Here is a 13,453-nt window from a genome sequence, read left to right as displayed (position 1 = left end):
CAATAACACTTTAAAGAGTCACTATGACTTCCATCACGCCATCATCAGCAAAGTTTTCCTCAAAGATGTGTGAGGATTCAGATTAAAGGTCACCTGCTGAGTTATTTCCCACGAGGGCTGCTGTGACCCAGCTGAACTGACAGAAAATGTTATTTCTTCTCTACATGTATCACACCACCATGCTATTGCTGTATGCTGTACTGTTTTGTCTCAGCCAGTAATGATGTAGTTTGACAACACTAAGGAACAGTTTGGGTTTTTGTCTGTTGAGTTAGATTTTTATGCCAATTAAAGCTAAAATTGTCTTTCCTGGTGGGTGTATTAGGCCAGGATACAGTAAAGGGGATGTAGAAGTAGATATACTGTATAATGGCTGGATATGGGTGAAGTAGCAAATGGAACAGTCCTCGGTTGAACACTCCAGAAATTATTATTACTCCGATTGATTACTTGATATTATAATTTGGCTGCCATACCATTGGGGAAAAAACATAATACAGTTGTTTAAACTAAAAAAATGAAGTCATGGCTGTTTCTTTCACATTGTATGTCAAAATATGACGGCACCTCTAATGTGGCACTTCAAACCACGTCCCAAAACGTTGTAGTTTGTTTTCTTCTTTTTTCTGAAGCAGGTCTGAGGAACATGCTTTAAATAATGTGACCATTCCACTTATGATGTTAACCGCCCATGACTTGGCGTCCACATCACATTTTTGGTTGGCAAAGACTACAATGTTAAATTTTGGACTCCAAGGGCCTGGCGTCCACTTATGATCAATTTTCTTAGAGACGACATCATGTAAAATGATAATTCTTTGTTTTTACACTGAGCAAGTCCCAATTAGCATAAATATCAAAGAAAAAATTAAATTGAATGCCTTGCAAGAGTTTAGGAGGTTAATGAATCAAGCTTTGAGTCCTCGACTCAGCCTAATTGTTTCCTTTTGGTCCACCAGATGCCAAGGCCTGCCCCACTGGCGAGTTCATGTGTGCCAACCGCATATGCGTGGCTGCGATCCACGTTTGCGACGGCGACGACGATTGCGGAGACGGCAGCGATGAGCTCAAGTGCTCTTCGCCTCTCACCTGCGGGCCAAATCATCTCCGCTGTAACAATTCCCAGTGCGTGCCCCTCATGTGGAGCTGCGATGGCGATCCCGACTGCGTGGACGGTTCGGACGAGGGGCCCGAACGATGCGATGGCGTCCTCCTGGCGATCAGCAGGGCTAACTGCACCGCTGAGGAGTTTCGCTGTTCCAACGGGGAGTGTGTGCGCCTAGGCTGGAAATGTGACGGCGATCCAGACTGCAAAGACAAGTCGGATGAATCCGATTGCCGTAAGTTTCTTTCCCCATTTTGTAGTAATCATCAACTTACTACACAATTAGATATTGATGACCCTACCTGATTATCCATCCTTGTGACTGAAGACTACTAAAAAAATACACGTATGCATGACCACTATAGAAAAGCATTCTGAAGGGCTTGATGTGGACATCACACATTGTTAAATGACATGTGAGACTATCTGAACTTCACTCTCAACCACGGTGAGCTCGAAGGCTCTCCTCGTCCTTTGCCAGATATAACTGTAATGGCTATCTTTTTTTCTCGCAAAGCCCCAATCTTCACACTGGATTTGTTCAGACAAACAGTATGTTGGACAGAGCTAGGTTGCCTGAAGTGGAGAAAATGTGATAAATAACATCTCAGATGATGGAAAAAGAAACTCGTTGCTGAGAAAAGACGATGAGAGAATACACCTGATTGATGTGGGGGAAAAATGACCTTTATGCTTCAGGGTTGTGACTTTTGTACATCTTTGATGTGTTTTGATCTGCACCACAGACTTTGGCTGAGATCTTTACAAAGGGAACCAAAAACATAAAGCGTTGTGTTTGTAATACTTTCCATGTTTTCCCCCCACATTTTTTCCAAGTCTACTTTGTTGGTCTTAAAAGACGACACTTTGCATTAAATTAAAAATGTCAAGGTACATCACCACCTGAAAATCCTAACATTTAAAACTTCTTCTAAATTAACAAACTAAATTCATTCACACGTTCAATATTTATGTTTTCACACTAGTCTTGCATCACCAAAAGTTGAAGTCTACCATCCCCAAAATCTTCCATTTCACGTCATGTAAAAATTAGTATGACGATTTTAATCCCATAACTTTAAGACTTTTTTTTCTGAATATTACTTCAATCTCCTAATATTAGCTGATGTCGCCAAAAGTTGAAGCTCATAAAACCAAAGAACCTGTCATGCAATGTAAAAAAATAAACCACAAAAAGACTTTAATCTCATTGATTGCAATTTTAAATTTGTCATTTTACACTAATTATCATCATATTTCCTCTTAAACCTCATGATATTCAGATTTTTCTCTAGGAATATTACAATCTATGACTTGTCATATAATTTTCTGTGGCAGACATGACTATCTTTCACGTCATAGCAGTGTGCCACGTTACAGTGGTTGGGAAACATCAGTGAACAAAATACATACACAATAGCCTTGCTTTGAACATGACCCCATGTTGTTTTGTTCATCTTGAAAGATTGAAAATACTTTGTGTGTTGTGTGCACAGCCCTGCTGACCTGCCGTCCTGATGAGTTCCAGTGCGGTGATGGTTCTTGCATCCACGGCACCAAGCAGTGCAATAAGGTCAACGACTGCCCCGATCACAGCGATGAATCCGGTTGCGTCAATGGTGGGCTCTATTTTCTTTTCTCCCTCTCTCTTCTTATCTACACATGGCTATTAGAGTATGTTTTCCTTCTATGTTGTAGCCACAAAATGCGAAGCCCCCCTGAAGTTCCTTTGCAAAAATGGGGAGTGTATTGATAGTTCCAAAGTGTGCGACTCGATCAAAGACTGCAAGGACAGATCAGACGAGCCAAAGAAAGAGTGTGGTAAGACGAAGCTTTCTTTGCACAGTTTGGTTCTACATGATGACTTTTGTGAATGAAATGTTTGACAGTAAAAAGTAGTTCTTGGATAAGGGTATTTTAACAAATTGAAAGATCAACCACCCTTTTTGAAATGAGCAAACATTTCAAAGAATGGGGAATAATTTACACAATACGTTTAGTAATTGTAAATAGGTTCAAGCACATTATTATCACCATCTTGTTTTGATCTGGCTCAGCGAACACAGTTACCTCGCTCGTCTTACCGCAAAGACTTCAGAGGCTGACTCGAAGAAGCCTCACTGATCACAACAAAAGTCTGCTTGTTCTAATTACTTTCAAACAAAAGGGAAATGTCTTGTGTGGTGTGTGTTATCTCAGTGTTCTACATCCTCTTTGCTGTCTTTAGTCGACATCATCTCTTAAAAACACCAAATGGTGTGCCAATCATGGAACAAAACTGGTAATTTTATCTTAATGCGACCTTGTATTTCCTCCCTTCGTCCTTCAATTCCGCATTTTTGTGTGTTTATCAGTGTGCACACACACTTACCTCATCCCGCTGTTCTCTCAACCATTCATTTGCAAGATGTTCTCCCAACTGCGCGCAAAAGCACACATACTATAATTACACACTAAACACATTCACAAATAGTCTGCATTTACAGTATCCGACTTACACAAGGGAGAATAGATGTAATGTATTTTTCTCTACTATAAAAAAGCAAGCTCCTTAGGAATAGTGGCATATTCAATGCAGTCTCATTACTTGGCGCAACAGTCGACCAGTAAAACTGCACTCAATTCAAGCAGTCACTGGGAGAAACTCTCCCAAAATGGCTACTAGTTATAGTTTCATGATGAAACCCAGAATTGGAGAGGATTTTGGCCCGTTAGAATAGAAAAGTGAACCTCACCTCCCTTGCTAAAAGTGGCCGCTAAATCAATGTGGTGCTCTCCAACCTGCAACCTGTTACAAGGAGTAATAATTAATGAAATGTCATATTTTTGACGTGTCGTCTTGTGTGCTGTTCCTCAGCCAATTATTTTGGTAGTAATTTAATATTAGCTGTTGTTTGATTGCATTTTTTATAGCGTAGGAAGTAAAACGGGCTAATCAGGTAGGATTTTTTTTTAAATCACAACAGATTTCAATTAGATTGTTGTGCTGTCTGGTGCCTATAGTTGGCTGGGATAAGCTCCAGCACCCCCGATACCCTTTTGAGGATAAACGTTACGGAAAATGAATGGATTTTTATTTGCAGTATTCGCAGCATGTCCTCTAACTTGCAGAAACATACACTTGTACTATTTCTTTCACTTTAAGAGATTTTTTTTACAATATTGGCGGTATTCCTAAAACATGTATTATTGTTGCTACAGTTTAAAGTGGGATCTTGTCCAAAACTGCATTCTATTTAAATTTGTCTCATTTGTGTCTTGTAATTGAATGCTGCCAAAACAAAACACAAAGGAGACCTAACAAAGAGAGCTTGATTCCCATTAAAGCGGCACTTTGCGCCAAAACTGTTGAACGATGTCACGAAACCCTTTTAAATTGTAACAGCAGAACAAGGTCTCTATAGTACATACATTAACTCCCCTCTTATGTACTGAATGAAGCCCTACTCTCATTGAGACACTGAGGAGGTAACAAATAAAGGGCCCTGGCAAATAAATTAAGTAAGAAGGCTGTTGGCAATATTAAATATTCATGTCTCTTTTTTTTTTAGCGTGTTGTTTCTTTAGTAGTTTAATCCATTCTCTCTTTTATCACCCCTGTGCAGTTGTCAGTCGTTCATTGTGCAGCTGTGCACATTTGTTTGGGCATGGCCTAAATGCAAACCTGGCTGCTGTATACATACAGAAATTGGAGGGATTTAATTTTTTTGTATCCTCTACATTCGTTCTAGTTTCACTATGATGGGCAACAATTTGCTTGTTTTTAAAAGGTTAAATTCACTTTAATCTAAAAGAGAGAAATAAAAGAATACTGTAAAATAAGAATGACAGCATGGGACACCATTACTCAACTAGAAATGCTAAGGAATATATAAAATAGCTCTCCTTGGTTAGATTTGGAGAACACTTTTTCTCTGATTAATAGGTGATGATATCAATGTGTCTTTGACGGCCATGTTGGGAATTCCCTATTTTACTTGTCTCAAGGCATCACTGTAGTAAGATTGAGTCCCAGTGTCTCTCAAGAAAGGATTAACCTAATTGGTTAACTTTCAAGGAAAGAACTCTGTATTAAATGAGTCAGTGAGAAAACATCAATTCTCTTACTGTTTCTCCATTTTCACTTTTTCAATATGAGACTTTCGCTGGATAACTGGCATCTCAGGATGTCTGCTCAGAGCCTGCATTCATCAGCGCATGAGCCGACAAGTGATTATGAGTCTCCTTGATTTTTTTGAAAGAACTTGATCTGGATCTGATAAAAGAGATAGAAATAGTGAGCGCCAAACAACCGGAGATGAAATTCTTTGAGGCTGAGATTCCTCTTGTACCTGTATCTTTGCCATACATCAAACACCCGTATCAAGTGAGGCTGGCACTTCTTTTATATGAATCCATTAACCATATCTTGATCCTGATTGACTACATGCATTGATTTTGCAGGGCTTAATGAATGTACGATAAACAATGGTGGCTGCTCTCACATCTGCATGGATCGACCAATTGGTTTTGAGTGTCAGTGCCCTGTCGGCTACCAGCTTCTGGACAAGAAGACTTGTGGAGGTATTTCTGCACACCGATACAACACATGTTTTAGATCAGAAGAATGGAGTAGTTGACATGGAATCAACCTCCTACCAAACTCAACATCCGATCATAACCCATTATAGCTGTTGTCTTTCTGAAATACATCACTTAACTTTAGTTATGTACTCATCTGCTGCTGTTGTTGGGGATGAATAAATCACTTTGTGTCTGCCTGACTCTCCCGCAACTGATTGATAACATCTCTTTCCTCATCTCCCTTTAGACATTGATGAATGTGAGAACCCAGACGCCTGCAGCCAAATTTGCATCAACTACAAGGGAGATTTTAAGTGTGAATGCCATGAAGGGTATGAGATGGATCCTGTCACCAAGACCTGCAAGGCAGAGGGTAAGTCTTAAGCCATTAATCGAGAGAGTGTTGGTCATGTGACGTTAGAGTATTTCCACAGTTTTTATAGATGAGGCTCATTTGTAACCTGACACATCACATGGTTTGCTTCCCAAATCCATAGAGAGGAACAGGTAAAACAATTGCAGGAGGAAATGGCATTCAGGTTCAAATATCCAATTTGAAGCATAAACTAGCAATTATTTCATAAGTGATAAATTCCGTATACATATGCAAAACCGTGGAAATTTAATTGCTTTCACAAATGCGTCTGCCAAACTGACAATTCTTGCCCTGGGATTGGCTGCCCACCAATTTAGGGTGTTGCCTGCCTGTACCTGTAGTTGGCTGGGATAGGCTCCAGCACCCCCCTGAGACCCTTGTGAGCCTACGGAAAATGAATCCATGAAAACTGGCTAGTCTGCCTGCAAAAAATAATTTTGTGCTGTGTTTGAGTTTTACAATAAGTTATTTTAGGACATGCAATGTGATTCATTAATTTGTGTATAACTAAAATGTGATGGCTGATCTACTATAGAATATTTTATCATTATCTCTGATTAACCATGATGTGTAAGTATATATTAAGAGAAGGGAAAATCTGATCAAACATGTTTACCATGATGATATTATACTCAGTTTGTACCATTTTAATCAGAACGGGAACATGAAAATCAAGATATGCCTTTGTTACTTGCGATGAAGACCGGATGTCCAGGTCTAAAATAATTTGCTTCCAAAATGGATATTCAGTCTCTGTCGCCTCATTTTACAAGCTTGGGATATTTCCCCCAAAATCACATAGCTGGTCTAATTATATTGTTCCACAGTGTAAAACCCACATTTCAACAAGCAGTCTTCTCAGATTCTTGTAAATGGCATGTACAAAAATCATTTACACAATCGCTGGCGGAGCCAGGTCGCAGATTTAAAAAAATCATCTAAGCAGGTCTTTGAGTAGAAAAAGTCATGTTTCATTATGATTCAGTCCAACTCTTCAGGGAATACTTGCTGAGCCATGGTCACTGCTAATCATATTTCATTTAATTTGGCCTCCAGTTAGTTTGCTAAATTTGTGCTGAATAAAATGAAACGCTAAAAGGCCAACTCATGTGTTATGCCATGAGCAATCTCTAGGGCAATTAGTAGGGATTTTAAAACATGCCAGATTCTCTTTACACGCGTCTCTTCAAATGTTTCATAACTCTTTAGCTGCTCTTGACAGAAGGGATGCCCTTATGCTGATTATTTTTTTCCCCAATTCTTTCTTTTATTCCGATCTGATCCAGTTTTCTCTTACACCAATACAACGATATTTTTAGACCATTAAGAATATTGCTACCAGCAGATGACAAATCATTTATTTTTGTGTTAAAGTTGTCTCTGCAGTCACATCCTCAAGAAATTCCCTGTTTACAAATACTACACGAGGCTATTTTACTACCTTTAGTTTTTAAAGAGAAATCACGATGGTGCCGAAAACACGTCGGATCTTGTGACCAAACCTAAATACTCTCTGATACTCCAAAAATATCCGTAACGATGCCAAAACTAAGTATAAGATCGGGACATGTTTCAAATATTTCAAGTCAATGACTTAATTGGCTAGATTTAATTAACTGGACTTCTTTCCTCCAATCGCACTTGTCTAAATTCTTATATCGCAGTCTTCTGTTTCTACGCTTGTATATTTTTAAACTCCATCTATTGTCTCTGTGTTACTACCAGTGGGTTTTCAATTTGCGAAAGCTTAGGGACACCTGAATAACTGGTTGTGTGTCAAGATGCAGCAGGACCACACTGTTTCGAGGGGGTCTGCTGTGGGGGCCCTTCTAACCAGCGGTGGATCATATAGCTGTCATCAAAATTGACACTTTTTTAAGTGCTCCCATCATGCAGCAGTATCTTGCAGGAGTAGTAGAAACATTTGTGCGCGTGATACAACTTGTCGTTGACATTGAATGTCTGAAAGAAAACGAGGGCAAGTGAGTCATTAAAAACAAAAATCTCATGTCTGCCTCTGGCCAGCCGCCATCCTATTATTGCATGGTGTGCTAAAAGCATGGGTCAGTGGAGAGGTTGTATCCAGTTGCTTTAAACCATTCTGTTCAGGCAAAACATTTGGCTTTTTTTCTGGTTGGATAGAATACAAAATAACATGATTAGTATGCCACAAGATCTTGTTCAATTGAGGGCCATATTAAAATGCAAGCCGGGTGACTTCATCCCAAACTAGATGTCTAAAAATAGACTAGACTACTCCCAAATTGCAACAAGGACACACTTGGGTAAAGGCAATTGCTGCGAATGGCTATGGGCTAATGACATAATAAAGCTTCTGCATAATTCTGACATAAAAATCCCAACTTTCTCTTTATCTAAACAAGCATCATCAGAAAATATATAATATAAATAATCCAATCATAATTGGGTTTTTGGAAGTAACCAGGCAAGGCCATGTGAAACCGTAAAAAATATGCCTATGCTCATATTTGGTATTTTGAAAATCATGCTACTTTATTTTTTTAATAGCGAAAGTGGTAATAAAAGTAATTAAAAAAAACAAGGCAAAATTCTTGACCTCCCACTGGTTTTGAAAAACTACAGCATTATGTCTTTTGACAAAAAAATTACGAGTTTGCACGGTTCCCAAAATACAGAAATAATTCTATTTGTGTCATAAATCCTAATATCGAAAATAACAAACAACAACCTTGCCTAAAAGATTGTCTGCATGTAAACGTAGCCTGTAAACTATATGAAAAAGACCTGAAAAACAACACATACTTTGAACAATCGTTTTGGTCCTCACATTTAACATTTTAAAATGACAAAATGCTAAAAAAAATATTTTTTCTTTGAAGGAAAAAGCCCTTACCTCCTGTTCACTAACCGACATGAGATCCGACGAATCGACTTGGCGAAGAGGGACTATAGCCAAGTGGTTTCAACCCAGAAAAACACTGTGGCTCTTGACCTTGACGTGGCGAATAACCGAGTCTTCTGGTGTGACCGCTTTCATCGGAAAATCTACAGGTATGACTATAACGCAAATTGTATGATCCAGTGAGGTGTTAACCTTTCATCTAAAAATGTAATTGGGCAAATCTTGGCTGTGGTCTCCCATTTTTATTTGACCTCTCGTCGCTCTCCTAAATTAACTTCCTCCCTGGAGTGAATTCCAATTGGAACAGCATTTATATAGAAAATCGTAGCGCTCGTGGGAATATAAATGGGAAATTGCTGTTTGGGAGCACGTGTGTCCAGCCTTCACCTCACACCTTTGTCATGGTGACATCCTTTGCGAGAAGCCCTTCCAACCCCCTTGGCGAGGCCTTGTCTATTTTGATAAGTGGTCCATCCGGCAAGGACTTTTAAACCCTGCATGAACCTGCTCAGATGGAAGCTCAAGGTTTAGGGGTCCTTGTGACACAATGTAGGATAAATGAAAGGTTCAGAGATTGAGTAAATGTTTGTTATACATTTGACATTACATTAGATTAGTAATAAATTCAGTTTCTTTCATTGCAGTTATATTGTACTTGTTGTCCTCCGATAGCAGAAAAAACAAGCCTTATCATTTTTTTTCATTAGAAACACATTGATGTGATGGATCACTAAAATTCCAATGCTCAAATAATTGTGAGAATGATACCTCTCAGATGGTATCAATTCAAAAATGACACTAATCAGATTTATCCCACCAAATAATGTTGGTTAAAAAAACTATTGTCTCCATATGAGAGCTTGTCTCTAAGTTACAATGTTAACTGTGTTAAGCATTTATGTACTTTTTGTCCGAGATTGGATCCCAATGTATTGACGTATTACGGATGGGTTCATCTTCTCGCAGTCTTTTGTTCTTTATACTCTATATTATGTGTTAAACAGACCCTTAATCTCTTTTTTAAATTTTATATTTATTGACATGTTTGTAGCCACCCAATAGTGTGGTGGTACATTCACCTGACTTGGGTGCAGCCAGTGTGGGATCGATTCCCACTCGGTGGCAGTTTACAAATTGTAAATGCAAACGATTTTCTGTCTCTTTAGATGTGAATAAGTCGCTAGTTTTCACTCCAATATCCACCGCATCCTCTTCCCTAAGTGCACGCTTGTCCAAGAAATGACCAAATCCTGTCCTATTTTTTTTCAAACTACATGCCTTATTTTTTGGTGGTTTTAAAGGCCTACAGTGGCAAAAAGAATCATAGGTTTGTTATTTTGACTCGCTTACAATGTACCCCATCCGGCAGTGCTTTCATCCACGAGGCTAATGATCCATCTCAACAAGTGCAACTGGTGGAATCGTCGCTGCAAAGCCCGGCAGGTCTTGCTCTGGACTGGCTTCAACACAACTTGTACTGGACCGATTCTGGGGATAAATCAGTCTCCGTGGCTTCAGTGGATGGCACCAGACGGCGTACTCTCATCAACACAGATCTGAGTGAGCCAAGAGCCATAGCGCTGGATCCCCATCATGGGTGAGGTGTAGGCTGTGTTCATACCAAATAATAATAAGTATGCGGGGACAAAAGGCACTCATCCTGTTGTATGATATTGCATAGTAACTAAATCAGGGAGACTAGTGATCCGTTGGATTTATTTGTGATGTATTGATGTAATTTAAATAACTCTAACCAATAGGTTTGATATTCATATACATATATATATATATAAAAGGCTTGGAGTTCAGGCTAAAATCCTATATGGATTTTCAACACAGAGCAAATAATTCATACTCCTGGAGGAAGAGAAGCACAGAATACTCAATGTGACACCTGAAGACTGATTGTGTTTGCAAAAATATGTATTAGTGCAGTAAAATAGACTTTTTTTATCACTGTATGGTGTCGCAGTGGATTGTTGATTGATATCTACATAATTCTTAACATTGCTGTGTGTGTAAGTAAACCAGGAGGAGTAGCAAGTCAATTTTCCAGTGAATAATTGAATAGGGAAAATAACATAAAAATAGCACTCACAGGCAGATTATCTTCTTCAAATGGAAAGGAATTAAGAAAAGATGTTGATGTTGCTGAAGATATAGACCTTTAATTCCCACGGCTTACTATGCAGAAATTTGATTATCACAATTACAGAAGGCCAATATATTTGTACAGCTCCTGAGGATGGCATTATAAGCAAACAACAAAATGTGAGCTTTAATAAAGTAGATTTTTTTTAATTAGTCCTTTGCATTTCAGATATATACTATGTTAAATTTGATACATCTCAAAACAGTTGTAAATAAAACTAAAAAAAAATCAAATTCATAGCAGAATAAGAAAAATATAAAAATCAAACCCATTTTTGTTTATGTTTATACATCATGCTACTACTAACTTTCTTTGTTCCATCCAGTTTCATGTACTGGTCCGACTGGGGCACGAGAGCCAAGATAGAGAAGGCCGGGATGAATGGAGTGGACCGGCAGGTGCTGGTGGCTGATAACATTGAATGGCCCAATGGCATCACCCTGGGTGAGAGCAAAACAGCTGTTTATCAAGCCACAGAGGGAACTGAAATGTGATTCAAAATGACAATTTGAGTTCTAAGGCTTTAACATACGATGGACCGTTTCAATGCAGACATTTGGTCGCCATTAAACATTACACGGAGCTAATGACAGACAAAGTTAGAACATCTGATCGAGATAATCTTCTGTTCTTCAACATAATCAATGATGGGATTTGTTGGTCAGAGTGCAAACGTGCCCTGTGGCAAAACATCAATTTTGTTGGTGTTTGTGCTCTCAGATGTTGCTAACCGTCGTCTGTACTGGGTGGATTCTAAGCTACACCACATTGCCAGTGTGGACTTGAATGGAGCTCACCGCCGAACACACATAGCATCGGCAGAGATGCTCGGACACCCCTATGCGCTGGCTGTGTTTGAGGTTGGTGTCACGTGAGATTTATTGGCTGTAACCTCACATTATCTTTCAAGGCTTATGCACTGCCAGGTGTCTGGGGTATCATCATTCATAGCTCTTATTAGAATAGCAGGCTGTAATGGTAAATGTATAGCACCTTTCAGCAGGTCCATTTTTTTGTCCTTGTGCGGCCAGCTTATGACGTCTTTGTGACATATTGTGAAAAAACCCTATTTGTCCTCGGTAATATATACAGTGAACGCCATCGCGGGGATGTACTCCAGATGTATCTGCAATATAGAGAAGCCGGGAAGCCTTTTCCAATAGTTGTACCTTTGGCCACTACATTCTTTTGACATATTTAACATAACACTAAAAGTTTTTTAAATATTCTTGTGTAGGATCGTATTTATTGGACAGATCGAGACAAGGCGTCGGTCTTCATGGCTAACAGGCTGACTGGTCAAGACATTCACTCTCTGGCTGAAAATCTCAACGACCCACACGACATTGTTGTCTTCCACCAACTGCGACAACCCCAAGGTGTGTGCGCATGTATTCCAGTGTATACACACATTCTCATGTGCTACATCACACCCTTTGACAGTGAGATTGTGTGTGAGTTCAACCACTTCTATGCGACCGCTCTGTGGGATTTTGTCAAGCCGCACGCATCAATAAATGATGCGGTGAGGTTTGTGAGTGTGGTGTACTCATCAAAGGGCTAAGCAGTCAGCAATCTCTTCAAACTTGGTGCCAACCTGATTTCCTCACGGAATAGTGGCAAATTGATTTACCACAGCGTTGGTGGCTTTGCATTTGTTGTCTTTTTTTCCGGCTGTTTATAGAATAGGATCGCAATCCTTGTATTGTACGTGTAGATAGATGTTGGTGCTGTAACTTCGACATATCACGTGCAAAAATTTCTTTTCTTAATCTTTCAGTTCGGTAGTTTAATGTATATGCTGTCATCAGTCAATGCATTTTTTCCTGGGCCTTCTGAGAGGATTTATGCAAACTAATCCAATTCTTAACTGCACTACTATCACATTGCAATTTCCGAAAATCAATACTATACAAATGAGCAATACAACATCATACCACAGTGCTAAGTCATTTGCAGTAGTTCAGATTCCATATTAAAAAGTAGGTCAGAGCTCACGATGATGCTTGGGCAACCACAAACATGTTAACCCAAATAGCTAATTACTGGTACATTCTGAGTTCTTCTCACTTGTTATGGATCTCTTTATTTAATAGGATCTCATCTCAAATGCAACTTTATCCAGATTCTTCTCCATTACTATTTGTAGGTCCAGACAGCTGTAATCTGGGCAATGTGGCCAACGGAGGCTGCGAGTACTTGTGCCTTAAGGCACCCCAGATTACTGAGCACTCTCCAAAATACACCTGCGCCTGCCCCGATGGTCAAGACCTTGGCCCCGATATGAGGGCTTGTGTGCCAGGTAAGACTTTGGAGTGGAAGAACTGGAAAATAATGAGGTCTTTAAAGGGGTGTAAGTTCATACCTGCTTTG

At 39.4% G+C, this 13,453-nt stretch overlaps 1 protein-coding gene across 1 annotated transcript in view; it reads left to right on the top strand.

Annotated features, from left to right (window-relative positions):
* LOC144085612 (low-density lipoprotein receptor-related protein 8-like) overlaps window positions 1-13,453 on the top strand; it is a 39,064-nt gene that overhangs the window by 21,573 nt on the left and 4,038 nt on the right. Inside the window, exons 5-15 of the mRNA XM_077615074.1 lie at window positions 960-1,340; window positions 2,602-2,724; window positions 2,804-2,926; window positions 5,549-5,668; window positions 5,916-6,041; window positions 8,906-9,077; window positions 10,298-10,525; window positions 11,406-11,524; window positions 11,801-11,940; window positions 12,318-12,459; window positions 13,230-13,382. Coding sequence (XP_077471200.1) covers window positions 960-1,340; window positions 2,602-2,724; window positions 2,804-2,926; window positions 5,549-5,668; window positions 5,916-6,041; window positions 8,906-9,077; window positions 10,298-10,525; window positions 11,406-11,524; window positions 11,801-11,940; window positions 12,318-12,459; window positions 13,230-13,382 — 1,827 coding nt within the window. The remainder of the gene's footprint in view (window positions 1-959; window positions 1,341-2,601; window positions 2,725-2,803; window positions 2,927-5,548; window positions 5,669-5,915; window positions 6,042-8,905; window positions 9,078-10,297; window positions 10,526-11,405; window positions 11,525-11,800; window positions 11,941-12,317; window positions 12,460-13,229; window positions 13,383-13,453) is intronic.

This window comes from Stigmatopora argus, chromosome 12, assembly GCF_051989625.1.
Source record: "Stigmatopora argus isolate UIUO_Sarg chromosome 12, RoL_Sarg_1.0, whole genome shotgun sequence".
Classification (NCBI taxonomy): domain Eukaryota; kingdom Metazoa; phylum Chordata; class Actinopteri; order Syngnathiformes; family Syngnathidae; genus Stigmatopora; species Stigmatopora argus.
Note: the sequence above shows the minus strand (reverse complement) of the source record. Positions and strands in the feature narration are given on the sequence as shown.